The sequence below is a fragment of the Podarcis bocagei genome, assembly GCF_964188305.1.
Source record: "Podarcis bocagei genome assembly, chromosome: 1".
Taxonomy (NCBI): Eukaryota; Metazoa; Chordata; class Lepidosauria; order Squamata; family Lacertidae; genus Podarcis; species Podarcis bocagei.
The window spans coordinates 86,437,994-86,454,619 of record NC_138125.1 but is presented as its reverse complement, the minus strand read 5'-3'; the positions used below and the strand labels follow the sequence as shown (position 1 = coordinate 86,454,619).

The following is a 16,626-nucleotide window of genomic DNA, read 5'->3' as shown; positions in this document are numbered from 1 at the left end:
TCCTAAATGAAATAAATTACATAAAATGTAGAGTGAAGGAGTACATTCAGGCCAACAGGGAGGTGATGGCCCAAGTGTTTGGGTCTGAGCGGCCTCCCTTCTGCTTTACCCCAGTTCACACAGGTCTTTCCTGAGCAGGCCCTGGGAAGATGGGGGAGAGGATGTCCCAACATCTCTCTTGGGCTGCTGCTGATTCTGTCGCAGGCCGATGGTGCGCATCTGTGCTCCCTTCCTTTCATTGCAAAGCACTATCATGCCTTTACTTTTTGAATTCTGACCTGATACACAGTTTACTAAGTGCTAAGGCAAAGGACCCCTGGATGGTTGTCCAGTCAAAGGCGACTATGGGGTTGTGACGCTCATCTCGCTTCAGGCCAAGGGAGCCGGCGTTTGTCCACAGACAGCTTTCCAGGTCAGATGGCCAGCATGACTAAACTGCTGCTAGGAAGCTGGAAATAGACATAGGCCCTCACTCTTTCGCTTCAGCCACCAGTGCAGCCATGACTGGTCTTGCGTGTGTAAACATCCGTGGAAGGTGGTCTCTTAGAGCAAATGGGGCAAAAGCCAAGCAACCTCAGCCAGTGCCCACGTGCCTGTCTCCTTACTTGCAACCTGCCTGGGGGGTGGGTGGGTGCTGGCTGTCAGCTCCCTCATCTGAAGGTCACTTCCTCCCCGTATATTTAAAGCCCTCTTCCAACATTTTAGCAGTCTTGGAGAGTGTGGGGAAATTGCAGTTTGTTAAGGATGCTGGAAACCGCAGCTCTGTGAGTGAGGTCAGGACCCTCAAGAAACTACATTTCCCAGGATTCTTTGGGGGAAGCCATGACTGTTAAAGGGATATAAGAGTGTTTTAAATGTAAGGTGTGGCTGTGATCTTTGCAGAATTCAGTGAGGAGGAGGATTGGAACAAAGCTAGAATGAGCTGGCTGTGCCTGAAATTGGCTCTAGGCCCACCTACCATTGGGCTCCTTGCTTTCCACCTTGCCGATCCCAATGGGTACCAGGCATCAGTGACAAATGTGAATCCTTGGGGTCAGGAAGAAATGAACCTTCACAGTCTCATCTACTCCATGGCTGTGAATGGTCCACCTTTTTTATGTTTGACACCTTTTAAAACGTGTACCACTAAGTACTTTGTCATTGTTATCTTCTTCCACTTCTTCCTGGAAAGGTTTTTCCAATCATCTGGGGAACAAGGCTTCAACTTTGGGATGAACAACACAACATGTCACAAAAAAGTGATTTTATTACATCCTTAGGTTCCTGCTTTGGTCATTGACCATTTAGGATCTGAGGTACAGTACAATGTCATCTTATGTGTGGGTTTGGTTCCAAGCGTTCTGCTTATATACAAAAATGTGTATACAGAAACCTTGGAAAGACCCCTGTGGGTGCATCCCAGGGCTTCCAGAGCTGGCTCATAGAGAGAGCCTTGCTTCCCAAGTAAGGCAGAGAGTATAAAAGCTGCCTACCTTGCCTCCATTTAAGTTGCAGGATTTCAATGAGCAGCCTTCAGTCACGTATGGTTGATATCACGCAAGTTAAATGATTCAGGAAGGTTGTTGGTCTGACGCAGTAGAAATATATAAAAAAATTAAAAAATTGTCCAGTAACTAAATTTGTTCTTGGTATGAGCTTTCGTGTGCATGCACACTTCTTCGGATACCAAAAACAAACTTAGTTGGTCTCTAAGGTGCGACAATTTTTTTAATATATTTTATTTTTTAATATTTCAAGTTAAATAAGCGTAAGGTGTGATCTTCCTGTATAATGTACGTGAACTGAAACATCAAAAGTCAAATGTATAAGGAGGGCCCAGGAAAATTCAGGAAAATACAGTAAGGCAAAAGGAAGAGAGAAACACACTGTGGAATGCAAAGATGAAGAGCGGACATAATTGAATAGTGGATAGGTCTCTCTCATTCAGCGGACTGGTGAGTGGAAGGACTGGGCAGGATCCTGGAAAACGACTGTTGCTTTCTCCTCTTCTCACTGAGAAGCTGGAGAATGGATGCAGTAATGACACAGTTCAGATAATCTTTGGAAGCCCAGGGAGTCCATCAGTTTGTGCTGGTGGGTATTATCTAGGGCAACATGGCCATAAACAGGGAAGCCAGCTGCATGGACACGCATGCCATGTGCCCTCTGCACCATAGATGAATAGCCCCTTTGGCGGTGGGATGGAAGGGTATAGCTGTGTGCACTTGCGCCCCAAGAATCCGTGATGATCCAGCTGATAGGATGACCATTGGAGTCCAGGATGCAGGTACTGGGGAAACATTGCACCATGTTGGCCAAGTATATCCGGCTGTGTTCACTGCCCCCATAGTGCCACGTTTCATCCAGCAGGTCAATGTGGGAGCTATTTAAGGAGGAAAAAGTGAAGCCTGGATCTAGCCTAGGAGAGCAGAAAGATGAGCAATGAGGAGGGAGCTGAACATGAATGCAGAAATTATCTTCTTGGCTCATCCTCAAAGTCTCCCTAGTTCAACACTCCAGACAGATACCCTGGCAAAACCACCAGCAAGCTGGCATAAAAATGATGCTGATTCCATGTCGTTTGCCCTAACATCCAGCAGTTTGGACTAATGACCAATTGATACCTGTTAGAAGCAAACAATAATGCATCCCCCCAACTGATTTTTTTTGTGTGTGTGTGTGTGTGTGTGTAAATGGCAGGTATCAGGAACTGTTTGATTAGTTGTGTTCCCCTCCCTTCAATCTCACCCCAGCAGAGCATGCCTCATCTAAGATGGTGCCTGTCACAGAAAGAATTGTTCATTCTGCTCTTAGGATGCCTTTTCTAAACTAGACCCCTGATGCAAATCGCCTTTTGTGTGGCATTCCTCCTTCCTTTCTAGAGTGGGCAAGGCTACCCCTTTGGAGTGCCGCCTTTGGTGCTTTGCTATCCCAACTACAAGAAGGAGTGAATGCCAGGTTTGTCCATAGGCAGAATCATAGAATTGTAGAGTTGGAAGGGACCCTGAAATGCAGGAATTTCAGCTAAAGTATCCATGGCAGACTGCCATCCAACTTTGACTATGGAGATTCTCCTATTGGAAGCACACAGGTTAGCCAGTGCCTCAACCAGGAAGTAGGGAGCACAATGGACACTCACCGGGGCTGAGGCTGTTTATCTGGCTTGGCGTTCAGGTAGATGAAGTAGGTAATTGCAGTCAACTGGACTTTCTTGAGAACAACAGCATCTTTAGAGACCTCATGTATCCCATCATGGTTCCCTGTACAAAGCAGTAAAAAGTCAGAAAGAGAATGGTGTTGCTGGGTGACGCAACACATATATTGTTAGGTACACATATATTGAACTGCTATCACTCAGATGGTCATCCAAGGTTGTTGCTCTCTTTCTGCCCTTGGACAGTGAAAAGCTCTATTGTCCTTGTGGTGCTGTGGAGAAAATACATGTGCAGTCTGTAGGGAAGAGCAAATCTGTCACTTTTAATTTCTCTCCATTTCTCAGTTCAGTTCTCTACATTTCATATCAGCTTTCATTAAAAAAAAATCCTCATGAGACTGGAGTGGGCTGTAGGAGACAAGACAGCTTCTCAGATACCCAGATCCAGAAAGACCTGGAATCTAATTCATGTGTCCGCCTGCCACCCCATGTATTGTTTTGCATTTATTTTGCTCATGTTTCTACATTACATTCACTTTTGTCACTTCCATTTCCTCATCAAATTTAGATTAAGTAACTAAACTGAGTCTCCTTATCTCATAACTCCTTCCTTAGAAAGAACAGCTTGTTACCACAGAGAGAAAAGGCTTGGTCCCAGTTGATGGCATCTGTGTCAAGCAACAGTCTTCGGTATGCATCAAGATCCCGATAAAATGCTGCATATATATTGTTAAAGGAATCCGAACTGTCAGAAACCGTCTAAAAGAGAAACATACAGTTTAACAGGTAAAGCTTTTCCAGATGTTGAGATGAAATGATGAAGTTTCACCTGCTCCCTTTGGCAGCTGTTAATGCCAAAGGTGCGCTACTAGACCAAAGCCAACATCCCCTTTCAGTTTGAGCCTGGCTTAGAGGAGGACCCAGCACAGAACACGCAGCATTTCCTGCTGACATCCCACCAAGCACCTCCCACAAAATCAGAGGATCACAGAGCTGGAAGGGACCACAGGGGTCATCTAGTTCAACCCCCTGCAATGCAGGAATCTCTTTGCCCAACCTGGGACTCCAAACTATGACCCTGACATTAAGAGGCTCACGCTCTACCCATTGAGCTACCCTTTGCACAAAGGCTATTACCCCTCTCTGTGGACGAGTCAGGACCGCCTTGAAATCTGGCCAAGAATCCACAATCACCTCATGGCCCACTGGGTTCCCACGGTTTATGTTCATGACTTCACCATAGACCTGTCAAAAGTCATAGGATGTCAGAGTTGGTGCTGTAGTTGAAGGAAGCAGCCTGGGAGAAATGTGTGGGATCTGGGGAGGCCATCTGTGGTGTGGTGTGTCGGGCTTGTATCTGCTGCATGCCTTGAGTGGGGTGTCCTGAGTGATGAACAGGGATAGAAGAATCAGTTGATTTTCTGTTTCTCTCAGTTTATCATTTTTCTCGTCTTAAGCTCAGTCCTCCACATTTCTACATCAGCTTGCATTTTTAAAAAAATGAAAGTTCATTGGCATTTTTGTGTTAATTTCGCTTAATATGCATGATTATTATTAATTCACACATTTTTAGAAAGCAATTTCCGCAATACAATGTCATTTTACTTACATGTGCATTTTTAACACACAGTTTACCCTCTCAGTCTTGTGAATGTTACTTGGCTGGAGAACTTCATAGCAAAATTAAGAGAAATGTAGATTTCAAAGGGCAGCTGAGTTTTGTCATGCGTTGCTTCAGAATGTGCAAATTAGGTAAGTTCACCTATAAATGCAAACTGAATCACATTTCCTCCCTCTTCCCTAGTGAGGGCTTAGTACCTATCACCCAATGAACTAATTGTAGGAATTCACATGGCCATTTCACATACTGTGTACACATTTCACACCAACTGTACCCTCAGTATGGAGCTGCAGCCAATATTAGCTCTCTGTGGAGTATATCTGTATGGTACCCTATTCAAGCACCTATTTATTGGATTTTTAAAATCTTCTCAGATTCCAAATTTGGATCTTTGAGAAGATGCAAGAATTTGGTCCCATATTCCTAGCTAATAACCCAGAATACATGGCTCAAGATCACCTGAAGTGTCTGAGGGAGGCTTTTCTTCAGCAGTCCTTCCAGGGACCGCAACTTGGAAGGACAGGATAGGATCAACATAGCTTGGGAGGCAGAGGTTGAAGCAGGTACCAGCAGAAACAGTGTGGGTTGTAAGCACCTGAGAGAGAAAGAGAGAGACTAGTTCTCTGTACCTCAGTGTAACCACCAAACTGAGATGCCTTCTTTTTCACTGAAATGATGGACTTACTTAACCAACAATGGTGCCACAACTGAGTTTCTAAATGTAACAGGAATCCCTTCCTCGATAAATAGAGAATAAAACATTCTCTTATGAGCAACTGGTGTTCTCCCACACTGTCATTTGCTCACCTGTAGTCCTCCGTGTCTTCTTGTTGAGTGGTACAGTGTTGAGTGGTACATTGTGCAACAGGTTCAAAGAGGAATTTTGAACCCCCGAGGATGGGGTGACAAGGACTTTTAAGAGTTTCTATCTTATCCCAGCATACAGTTCATTAAGCATCATCACTACATCATTGCTACATCAGAAAAGGGGTGGGTTATACATGATTAACATAGGAGGAATGTGTTGGGGCAACAGGTGGATACAGGATATGTATTGGGAAGTACATTCTAAGCACGTACTACAAAGGGACAATAGAAGATTGATTTGCATAGTCTGCCACCTGGGCAAGTCCGGAGGAGTGCCTTTGCCCAGCCATTGACACCTATGAGTACCTTCCTGTGAGTACGTGACCCCCGCTTGAGGGATTATGGCGGGGACCGAATGGTTTCCAAGTCCTTGGCCAATGAAGCAAATTGACAGTGGAATGAAGGAAACTGGCAAAGGAGTTGATTTGTATGATTTTTAAAGCTAGGTAACTTCCCGGAGCTGTCAAGTCTAAAGGATACATTTATGCATAACATTTGTAACATTTAACAACTTTAAAGATGTGCCCCACCCCCATAATTTCCGTAACTTACAGATTCTCTTAAGAGCCTCTGGTGTGCTGTCAAACTGCTCAGTCAGAGTCTCCTCACAAGCTCTTTGTGTTGGCTGCTTTATTTCAACGAGGGGGGAGGGAATGTATACGTTTACCAGAATGAATGAACTATTAACAGCCATCTTCCTGACGTTCAGTGGTGCATCTACATACATTAAGACCCTGGACTTAATGGACTTTAGGCCTTTCTCTTTAGATGGCCGTGTGATTTCAGTTGTGAAGCATATAATTAACATTGCTCTTCTCCCTCTGACAGCCATTTCATCCTTTACAACTGCTGTGTCAGACATTATGAACACGCACAGTTCTGCATAATAAAAACACTTAAATTACAGTACCGTCCTGGCTACAGGAATAAACTTGAGCAGACATTGCTGTCATGTTTAGGAACGCTGCTTTATCAGAGTCCCCCATCACATGGGGTATCCTACTCATATTAAAGTGAATGCAGGAAGAGGCCCATGTAATTGCTACCTATATGGGTAGGATTGCCTAAGCAAAAACGTTTTAAGCAGGTCCCAGAAAGAGAACAGTTATGGTGCCTCCTTAATGTCAATAGACAAGGAGTTCCAGTCAATAAATTAAAACACCAATGAATGAATATGTCAGCATCCAAAGAGATGGCATTTAAAACCTCTTGTTTTGGCATATTGGCGTTGTTTCATGACCAGCAACAAATGGAAAAAACAGACAACCCTGCTACCAGGACAGAAAACATTTTATTCATTGGATATATATATTGCCTTCTTGCCAAGTTACCGAAGGTGCTTTACAACTTTAAAATACTAAAATAATTATTTTTACATCAAATGTATAGTCGATTCAGGCCTACTGGGTGGTGATGGCCCAAACTGGAGCCAAACTTTGGCAAAAGTTTTGCAGTGCCTCATAAACAGAGCAATGGGCCACTCAAACTCAGGGGTCATCCAAAAACCAAACATTGTCTGATTTGCTCTAAACAGGGGCCAAACTTTGAGAAAAGTTTGGCATCAGTGTTTTGCAGAGAAAACACTGCATTTTGCAGCACCTCACAAATGGAGCAATAGACACTCAAAATGGGGGTCATGGGTATTCACCCAGAAACCCAACGTCATCTGATTCAGTCCAAACCCAGCACCAAAGTTTTTAATCAACAGGAATAGGGGTAGCATTTAAATGGAAAATAGAGTAACGGGGAATGGTTCTTGGAAGGGTGTGATAATCTCCCTCTCTCCCATTCAGAGGACTGGTAAGTGAAAGGATTGAACAAGATCCTGAAAAACGACTGTTGCACTCTCCTCCTCTCACTGAGAAGCTGGAGAATGGATGCAGTAATGACACAGTTCAGATAATCTCTGGAAGCCAAGGGAGACCAGCAGTTTCTGCTGGGTGGTATTATCTAGGGCAACAAGGCCATATACAGGGAAGCCAGCTGCATGGACACGCCTGGCCTGTGCCCTCTGCACCATAGATGAGTAGCCCCTTCGGCGGTGGGATGGAAGGGTGTAGCCATGTCTCAGTGTACCCAGAGATTCCATGATGATCCAGCTGATAGGATGACCATTGGAGTCCAGGATGCAGGTACTGGGGAAACATCGCACCATGTTGGCCAAGAATTTCCGGCTGTGTTCACTGCCCCCAAAGTGCCACGTTTCATCCAGCAGGTCAATGTGGGAGCTATTTAAGGAGGAAAAAGTGAAGCCTGGATCTAGCCTAGGAGAGCAAAGAGATGAGAAATGAGGAGAGAGCTGAACATAAGAATACAGAAATTATTCTTCCTGGCTCATCCTCAAAGTCTCCTTAGTTCAACAGTCTTAACAAAACCACCAGCAAGCTGGCATGAAAATGATACCGATTCCCTGTTGTTTGCCCTAACACCCAGTAGTTTAAACTAATGACCAATTAATTGTTTAGTTGAATAGATAAAAAAGAACCCCATTAAAAGTGATTGAAAATGCACCCTATTAATCAAACACTATTATGTGGAAAAATAACAGATGGCAGGCACCAGTTTGGAAGTGATTCACACACACCCTTCAGCAGAGCATGCCTCTTCTAAGATGGTTCCTGTTACATGAAGAACTGCTCGCTCTGCTCTTGGGATTCCTTTTCTAAACTTGACCCCTGATGTAAACCTACTTTTGTGTGGTATTCTTCTTCCCTTCCTTGAGTAGGCAGGGCCACCCCCTTTGGTGCCTTGCTGTCCCAGCTACATGAAGGCAAACTAAGGAGTAAACGCCAGGATTGTCCATACGCATTTTGACTATGGAGATTCTCCTACTGAAGAACCACAGGTTAGCCAGTGCCTCAACCAGGAAAGAAGTAGGGAGCACAATGGACACTCACCGGGGCTCAGGCTGTTTATCTGGGTTGAGGTTCAGGTAGGTAAAGTAGGGGGTTGCAGTCAACTGGATTTCCTTGGCAGCAATAGCCTCTTTAGAGACCTCATATATCCCATCATGGTTCCCTATACAAAGAGGTATATGTCACCAAGAGAGTGGTATTGTCAGGTAGGACAAGAAATTTTTAGCTGCACATATACTGAACTGCCATCACTCAGGTCATCCAAGGTTCATTGCTCCCTTTCTGCCCTTGGACAATGAAAAGTCCCATTGTCCTTGGAGGCTATAGAAGGAATACATGTGCAGCTGGTAAGGAAGGGTGAATCTATCAGTTTTGATTTCCCTCAGTTTCTTATTTTTTCAACCTTGTTCAATTCTCCACATTTGATGAAAATTCATCCACATTTTAAGGGCAAATTTCTTCTCTCACATACACACAGATTGTTTTCACTAATATATGCATCTTAATGCACACTTTAGTATGTGCATCGCATTACTTGGCTGGAGAACTGCATCACAAAATACCCTATCACTTACTCGTAAGTACAGTATTGCTAAAACCCATTACAGTGGTACCTCGGGTTAAGTACTTAATTCGTTCCGGATGTCCATTCTTAACCTGAAACTGTTCTTAACCTGAAGCATCACTTTAGCTAATGGGGCCTCCTGCTGCCGCCGCGCCACCGGAGTATGATTTCTGTTCTCATCCTGAAGCAAAGTTCTTAACCCGAGGTACTATTTCTGGGTTAGTGGAGTCTGTAACCTGAAGCGTATGTAACCTGAAGCGTATGTAACCCAAGGTACCACTGTATTGTTGTCTCTCTTTACTGTAGATATTTATTGACTGGTTTTCTTTTAAAATGTATTCTCAACTCTTTGAGGAGCTTCCTCCACAAAGTCTCCAATGAAAAACCAACTGCACTTGAATATTTAGCTATAAAAATGCAAAATACTGGACAAATAAAGGTGTAGAGAAACAGTATACTAAACATTATAGAGGTTATCAACACAGCATTAAGAAATAAAAATCAACCAGAATTTGAAAGAGCACAAATAGAATGGACTCATTCAGGAATGCTTGGGAGAAAACAAAAGTTTCAATAACCATCAAAAACATATCAATGTTGGGGCTTGCTTTGCTTTTAAGACGAGTAAACTTCAGAAAATTCTGGTACCACTATACTAGAAAGCCCATGCTCACACCACAGCATGCTTTACCACCAGACCTGTGTAGGGCTTTATACACCACTAGTAAAACCTGGAATGTAGCTCATATGTTACTTCCCCAATGTATTGTTTTGTATTTTATTTTGCTCATATTTCTCTATTACATTCACTTCAGTCACTTCCTCATCAAATTCATATTAAGTAACTAAACCGCGTCTCCTCATCTCGTAGCTCTTCCCTTAGAAATAACAGCCTGCTACCGTAGAGAGCAAAGGTTTGGTCCCAGTTGATGGCATCTGTGTCTAGCAACAGTTTCCGGTACACATCAAGATCCCGGTAAAATGCTGCATATATGTTGCTCAGGAAATCCGCATTGTCTGAAACAGCCTAAAAGAGAGACATACAATTGAACAGGTAAACATTTTCCTGATGTTGAGATGAAATGATGGATGAAGTTTCACCTGCTCCCTTTGGCAGCTGATAATGCCAAAGGTGCGCTCCTAGACCAAAGCCAACACCCCCTTTCAGTTTGAGCCTAGCTTAGAGGAGGACCCAGCACAGAACACGCAGTGTTTCCTGCTGACATCCCACAAAATGTATCTTGCAAAATCCCCAAGGGCTAGTACCTCTCTCTGTGGACGAGTCAGGACCACCTTGAAATCTGGCCAAGAATCCACAATCACCTCGTGGCCCACTGGGTTCCCGCGGTTTATGTTCATGACTGCACCATAGACCTGTCAAGAGTCACATGATGTCAGCGTTGGTGCTGCAGTTGAAGGAGACTGCCTGGGAGAAATGTTTGGGGTCAGAGAGAGAATGAGTGGTTTGTGTCGGGCTTGTATCTGCTGCATGCCTTGATTGGGGTGTCCTGAGTGAGCACTAGGGATAAGAAAATCTGTTGATTTTTCATTTCTCTCAGTCCCCCCCATTTCCCCCATCTTCAGTCCACCTCATTTCCACATTAGTGTGGATTAAATAAAAAGTCCTCATAAAAATTAGTGGCACTTTTTGGTGTTAATTTCACCTAATATGCACGATTATAACTAATTTACATATTTTTAGAAAGCAATTTCCCCAATACAATGCCTTTTTATGAATCCTTTACTATATGCATTTTGTGATTGTCACTTGGATCAAGACAATAGTGCCGGCAGTGGTTGCTACGCCGCTGTGTGAAGAACAATATTGCAAGATTCAGAAAAATGTGGAATGTGTTTTGTCATGTATTGTTTCAGGAAGCGCAAATTAGGTCGCGCAAACTGAATTGAATTTCTCCCTCATCCCTAGTGAGGGCATTCCACCTCCCACTTGACAAACCAAGTGTAGGAATTGACAGGGCCATTTCACACATCACACACTCAGTTCACATCAGCTGTGCCCTCAACAAGGAGCTGCGGCCAATCTTATCTCTCTGTGCAGTGTGTCTGTATAATACCCATATTTTCAAGCACCTGTTTATTGAATTAAACAAACTTATCAGACTCCAAATGTGGATCTTTCGGAAGATGCAAGATTTTGACAGGAATTTGGTCCCATATTCCTAGCTAATAATCCAGAATACATTGCTCAAGATCACCTGAAGTGTCTGAGGGAGGCTTTTCTTCAGCAGTCCCTCTAGGATCTGCAGCTTGGAAGAGCAGGATAGGATCAACATAGCGTGGGAGACTGATGCAGGTACCAGAAGAAACAGCACCTGAGAGAGAGAGAAAGAGAGAGACCACTTCTCTGTACCTCACTGTAATCCCCATTCTGTAAAGCTTCCTATGTGACTGAAATTACAGATTTTTTAAAGCTCTGGGCTAACACAACTGAGCTTCTAATTGTAACAGGAATCCCTTCCCCTCCTTCCCGCTCAACAGACAGAGAAAAAATATATTCTCTTTTGAGCCGCTGATGAACTGTTACACTGTCACCTGCTCACCTGTGGTCCTGTTGAAAGTTACAGATTCTCTTATTAACTTCTGGTGTGTTGTCACATTGTCAACTGCTCACTTATGGTCCTCCATGAACCAAAGCAGCAACACAAACCTACTCACCCAATGTCTTGCCCACCCAGCTAGATCTTTGGACTGCTTTGTTTCAAGGTTGGGGGAATGTGCAAATTTACTAGAATGAGTGAACCATTAACATACATCTTCCCAATATTCAGTGGTGCTTCTACGTATAGTTAGACTTTGGACTTAATGGACTAGACCCCTCTCTTTAGATGGCCATGTGATGTCTGTTGCGTAAAAGCACAATTAATATTTATCTCCCCCTTCCATTGCCATTTCACGTTTTCCAAATGCTGTGTCGGGGCAGGACATAACGAAGAGTTTTCTACCCCTGATTAAAAATAAAAATAAATTATGACCATATGTAGTTCCACATCATGAAACCACTTAAATCACAGCACCGTCATAGTGACTGGAATAAAACTGAGCAGACACTCTGCATGTGATTAGGAACACTGCTGCATTAGGGTCCCCAATCACATGAGGTGTCCTACTCATATTTAAGTGAATGCAAGAACAACCCAACACAGATCTTGCCTACTCAACACTGGGGAAGACATGGACTAATAGAGGAGTATGTGTGCGTGGCTGTTGGGGATGAAGCTTGCATGTGCACCCTTGGTCTCCCTCCCCATCCACATACACACGCCTAACATTTTGCTGTTAATGGCTACTGATCATGGTGGCTCGGTGTGTACTACTCTAGTAGCAGAAGCAGTATGCTTCTGAACACCAGTTGCTGGGCAACATGAGTGGGAAGAGTACTGGTACTCTGAACTCATGTCCTGCTTGTGGGCTTCTCATAGACATCTAGCTGGCCACTGTGAGAACTGGATACTGGACTAGATTTTTTTCTCTCTCTAATCCATTGGAGCGTCTTTTCTGTTCTTAAAGCCAAGTGTAAGAGTCCCAGTGTCTTTTTTGCTTGGAAAAGTGATGGAAGAGAAAGAAGTGCTTAAGGAGAAGACTTGTGTGAGAAAATAAACAAGTGTAGTTTTTTCCTGTGGAGGAAGTTGGGTTGAGGGAATCCAGATTGGGAGGTTTTGGAAATAGGTATATTAATTTTAGGAGGGTGATCATTTTTGAACATGGCTATATTGTCTGAGAGGGTGAAGTTGGTATTGTTCAATTCCCTCAAGTCAATTTCCCTTCCTATAATGGATTTTTGTATATTATTTTCACTAATATCTTCATTTATTCATAGTTATATGCACTTTTGTAAACATTGGTTGGAAAACTGCATGGCAAAAATTTGGAAAAGGGTAAATTTCAAAGGACAGCTGTGTTTTAGTTCATCTTTGGTTTGGGAAGTGCAAAATGCAGTCTGAATCAAATTTTCCCTCCATCCCTGATTCTGACCAACAGTACTCAGTCAGTCCCCTATCTTTTTTTCTTTCCTTTTGGTGGAAGAAGTGGTGACTGAATCAACCTTATTTTGCAACATGTAAATAGGCCTGTTGCAAACTTCACCTGGAGGTGTTTCCCTATTAACTGACTATGGGCTCCAATTCACATTCAGAATTTAGTATGCGTGAATTCTCTCTTAGGTAACATTTGACAAAGCCTGTGAATTGGTTGAACCAGACACACCATTAATCTCCCCACAAGCTATATCAAAAGTTATTTCAGTCAAGGTTATTGTGGTGAACTAGATGAAGTCAAAGTTGCTGGAGCAAATTGAATAAAGCTGGCAGTTTGAACTGAGTTGAGGAAGAATACAATCTCCTGCCCCCAGACTGCCTGCAGAGAGAGAGATTTGGAATCCTTGGGTACTCAGTGTTCTGGATAAATAGAAATAGTATTTGTCACATAGGGTTATCCAGAAGCGAGTAGCTCTTCACCACTTGCCCATGACTGCATCTGTAGCTTGATTCTCAGGGAGAATTAATAGGATGTTTCAAATAAGAGCCTGAGGAGAAGCAGAGGCTTTAGCTGCTGGGTGCCACTATCAATGCCCCGACCCCACATGAATTCACACTTCCTCTGAGGTGACTTGGAAGCCCACCCAGCCTCTCTCTCTTTCTCCCACAACAACCCTGTGAGGTACATTAAATTAAGAGACAGTAACATGTCCAACTCTACTTAGCAAATGAATACAGTCAGTTCTCTTTTCTTTGGATGACTGCCCCCACTCTTGTACAAATTAAAACCCAGTGCATTTACTGCAGCCATGACTGAAGAATAACTGAGCACTGGAGTCTTATCAATAAATATATATTTCATTAAATATTATATAATTTCATTTATTATATAACAAATTCTTATATTTCCTTATACTGCTCTTCCTTTAGCAAGTTCTGGGATTCTTGGGGGAATCCCAGTGGTCTTACTTCCAGACACTGCTTTGATCCATCATTCCCATGCTCAGTTAGGTCCTTCTACAGCAATGAGAGAGAGAGAGAAAAGGCCCGTGTAGAAGAAATGCAGATAAATTCAGTAACAGTTATTCCCATTTATCCTATCCCCCTGTTTCCTTTCTCTGTGTTCATTTTCTTCTTCCTTCCTTCTGGCCGAGAACGTGCTGGCCTTGAAAGCTGAGAGCCGTGGGACAGACTCGCCTCCAGATGGATCATTTGCTTAAGTTGACCGTAAAATTGTGTCTGCTCCAGTGCCGCCATAGTGGCGCTGGAGGGAGCCTGGCCCATTCCAGCTGTTTGGCACAGTGGGTGGAGAGGGCATGCAGGATGCCAAGTTAGGACTCCCTAGAGGGTAGGCATGGTTCAAATGCCTCCCTTTCAGTCTGTGGCATGAATATTGCCTCTGAGAAGAGCAACTGAAGAGGAGTCCCTGCTGCTTTGACATCATTGCCGTTTGGAGAATTCCTTCATTCATATAGTGGACGCTGTTCTGTAGTGGGAGGCAAGAACTCTGGACAGATGCCAAGGCCTACCAGCTGGTCCCCACTTGCAGTTCCGGCCCCAGTTTGTCTGCAGTCTGCCCAGGGCTTCTCCTAGAAACAGCTTCTGCAAGTTGGATGGAAGAATAAACGCTTGTTTAGAGCACCAAGGTGGTCTAGCCCCAGTTAACATGGCAGTTGCTTTGTGCCAATTTGCTTTGCAAAACCAACCAACCAGGATAAATAGTTCTTTAAGCCAGGCTTTATGTGGCATTCCATTCTGTTTATTTTTGAACTGTATGCGCCTTTAAAACTTGTTTGGTTTTGCAATGGCTATTGGTGATAAAGTAAATTGATTAACTGCATAGTCCAAGGGGATGATTTACTACTGAACAGGGATGACAACAGGATTTTCTGGGGCCAGTATACTGTGTGGGGATTCAGCCCTCTGCTGCACATGCAAAAGAAGACATAATTTGCATATAGTGTATATCATATGCAGATTTGTACCCCTTTTTGCAGGTAGGTCTGAAACATATCAGAGATCACACACAGAAATAAGAGGTCTGATGGACAAAATATCAATAGGGGAAGCTTTCCCTATAACTGTAGTTCCATACCAGTACAACTTTGCTCTGTTTAATATCCCTCTGCAACATAGCTGGTAAAGACATGAGAGAACTGCTCTCCTCCACAGCCAGCCCCAAACCATGCAAATAAATCAAGTTTCATGAGTTGTAAACTAGTTATCTCACTGTAGGTCTTCGTCTGCTGATTTTAGGATAGCAAAACTGCATTCAGCGCAAGCTCAACCTAGTACTGTGGATGGAGGGAGTCAAAAGCGATTTCAGATATAGGCAATTCTGCTCAGATGCTCATGACTTGATAGCAAGATTTAAATAGGGGGGAAAGCAAGCAGAGCATTAATTTGTTGTGGTTATTTATTAATAACTACACCAATATTTTTTTTCTTTTTTTGAGCAAACAGGATTTGAAATCCCTACTCAGCCATGAGGTTCATTTGGTGCCCATGAACCAGACATTGTCTCTTAGAATAACCCACCTCACAGGAGAAACATGTACCACCGTCAAGTGAGCTAGCTCAGGACTGAGTTAATACAACTGAAGTGGTCCTCTCTGCCTGCACCTAGGGAGTGCATCACCCCCCTTGGCCCCAACTAGAGCTGGAGATGCAGCCTGTTATATAAACAACATGTGAAAATTGTGAGCTATCTGTGTCCTTTAGCTATTTCAGCAGCTAAATGTCTGCTTTGTTTACTATTGTTGTGGATGTACTACAGAGAGGTCCAAGACCAGATGGGGAAAGAGCCAAAGCCAAATGATGGGTGTTTCTTGACCTGAAGTTGGACCAGTTTATTGAATCCCCCAAGGCAAAGGAAAGTAGTTATTATTTAAAGTTGATCCCTAGATGGCATCAAGAACACAGCTTTACTTCCTGTGTGCCTCCAACAAAACATATTTAGGTGGTGTATTTTACTCAGTCTGTGTAGGAGAAGGTACCATTGATAGGTTGTATTGAATAAAATTCCCTTCAAATTAGCCCTAATTGGTGCTGATGGTATAGATTTGAACAACTATTCCTACTCAGTTTGCTGCATTGTAAGATTATATTTTATCAGCTCCCTTCCCCATTTCCTTTTATATGTTGGTTGTAATTGTTCTCTTTTCAGTGCAGACAGAATTAGATATATTTTGTATTGTTTATTTCTGGTTGACTTGTAACAAATGGAGTTTCAAGGCATGGTGTTCTATGTTTTATTAATAATAGTTTGATTATGTGTCTTAGCTGAAAAAACCATAAACTAAACTGAGGACATTTTTTGATTTACTAGAGTTAGTGCTTGATCATAAGAGATAATGTTGTGGGATAACCAGGCTCATATAACCAACAACACTTATGTCTAATTAATGCACGAAGGGGTTAATACCATAAACTATTCTACCAAACTTAGCTATGTCCACTTCCTCCTCACCTTGGGAGGAATTGTGTAATCAAGCCTTTGTTCTCCCCCAGTCTACTTGAGAAGCTCAGTGAGTGAAGAGGTTTGAACTGGTTGCTCCAGTTCAGACTGCATGGCTCTCACAAGCCACTCT

At 43.1% G+C, this 16,626-nt stretch overlaps 2 protein-coding genes and 2 long non-coding RNA genes across 14 annotated transcripts in view; 1 reads left to right on the top strand and 3 right to left on the bottom strand.

Annotated features, from left to right (window-relative positions):
* The window catches only part of LOC308573324, an 85,669-nt gene extending 79,541 nt beyond the window's left edge, over nucleotides 1–6,128 (bottom strand). For both annotated transcript variants that reach the window (XR_014002035.1, XR_014002036.1), the window contains exon 1: nucleotides 5,756–6,128. This is a non-coding gene — a long non-coding RNA (uncharacterized lncRNA). The remainder of the gene's footprint in view (nucleotides 1–5,755) is intronic.
* Nucleotides 1–16,626, top strand: part of LOC308573332 — a 62,602-nt gene that overhangs the window by 453 nt on the left and 45,523 nt on the right. For 3 of the 5 annotated variants that reach the window (XR_014002039.1, XR_014002040.1, XR_014002041.1), the window contains exons 2-3: nucleotides 3,749–3,919; nucleotides 9,925–10,095. This is a non-coding gene — a long non-coding RNA (uncharacterized lncRNA). Of the gene's footprint in view, nucleotides 1–3,748; nucleotides 3,920–9,924; nucleotides 10,096–11,225; nucleotides 11,364–15,499; nucleotides 15,795–16,626 lie in introns of those variants that run through there. The other 2 variants (XR_014002042.1, XR_014002043.1) reach the window with 2 other exon arrangements.
* LOC308573241 (glycine N-acyltransferase-like protein 3) lies at nucleotides 1,304–6,252 on the bottom strand. 6 transcript variants are annotated; one of them, XM_081169982.1, is made up of 6 exons: nucleotides 6,174–6,252; nucleotides 5,214–5,349; nucleotides 4,271–4,378; nucleotides 3,766–3,892; nucleotides 3,119–3,239; nucleotides 1,304–2,398 (listed from the first exon to the last, which is right to left on the bottom strand). In XM_081169982.1, the coding sequence occupies exons 2-6, from the start codon at nucleotides 5,289–5,291 to the stop codon at nucleotides 1,990–1,992; spliced, it is 843 nt and encodes a 280-aa protein (XP_081026108.1). In that variant the 5' UTR covers nucleotides 5,292–5,349; nucleotides 6,174–6,252; the 3' UTR covers nucleotides 1,304–1,989. The 6 variants fall into 6 exon arrangements, with proteins under 6 accessions (XP_081026108.1, XP_081026109.1, XP_081026112.1 ...); XM_081169983.1 differs by having other exon boundaries at nucleotides 4,328–4,378; XM_081169986.1 differs by lacking the exon at nucleotides 4,271–4,378.
* Nucleotides 7,242–11,356, bottom strand: LOC308573309 (glycine N-acyltransferase-like protein 3). Its single transcript, XM_081170110.1, has 5 exons — nucleotides 11,258–11,356; nucleotides 10,308–10,415; nucleotides 9,942–10,068; nucleotides 8,519–8,639; nucleotides 7,242–7,885 (listed from the first exon to the last, which is right to left on the bottom strand). Exons 1-5 carry the CDS (start codon nucleotides 11,333–11,335, stop codon nucleotides 7,477–7,479), a joined length of 843 nt encoding a protein of 280 aa, XP_081026236.1. The 5' UTR covers nucleotides 11,336–11,356; the 3' UTR covers nucleotides 7,242–7,476.

Coding starts and splice junctions, on each gene's coding strand:
- LOC308573241 (XM_081169982.1), bottom strand. CDS start 5,291: ATGTTGATCCTATCCTGTCCTTCCAAGTTGCGGTCCCTGGAAGGACTG. Junction 3,893..4,270: donor TGACTCGTCCACAGAGAGGG/GTAATAGCCTTT, acceptor TTTCTCTTTTAG/ACGGTTTCTGACAGTTCGGA. Junction 3,240..3,765: donor CCAAGCCTTTTCTCTCTGTG/GTAACAAGCTGT, acceptor TGCTTTGTACAG/GGAACCATGATGGGATACAT.
- LOC308573309 (XM_081170110.1), bottom strand. CDS start 11,335: ATGTTGATCCTATCCTGCTCTTCCAAGCTGCAGATCCTAGAGGGACTG. Junction 10,416..11,257: donor GCCTCCCTCAGACACTTCAG/GTGATCTTGAGC, acceptor GACTCTTGACAG/GTCTATGGTGCAGTCATGAA. Junction 7,886..8,518: donor GATAAACAGCCTGAGCCCCG/GTGAGTGTCCAT, acceptor TTGCTCTCCTAG/GCTAGATCCAGGCTTCACTT.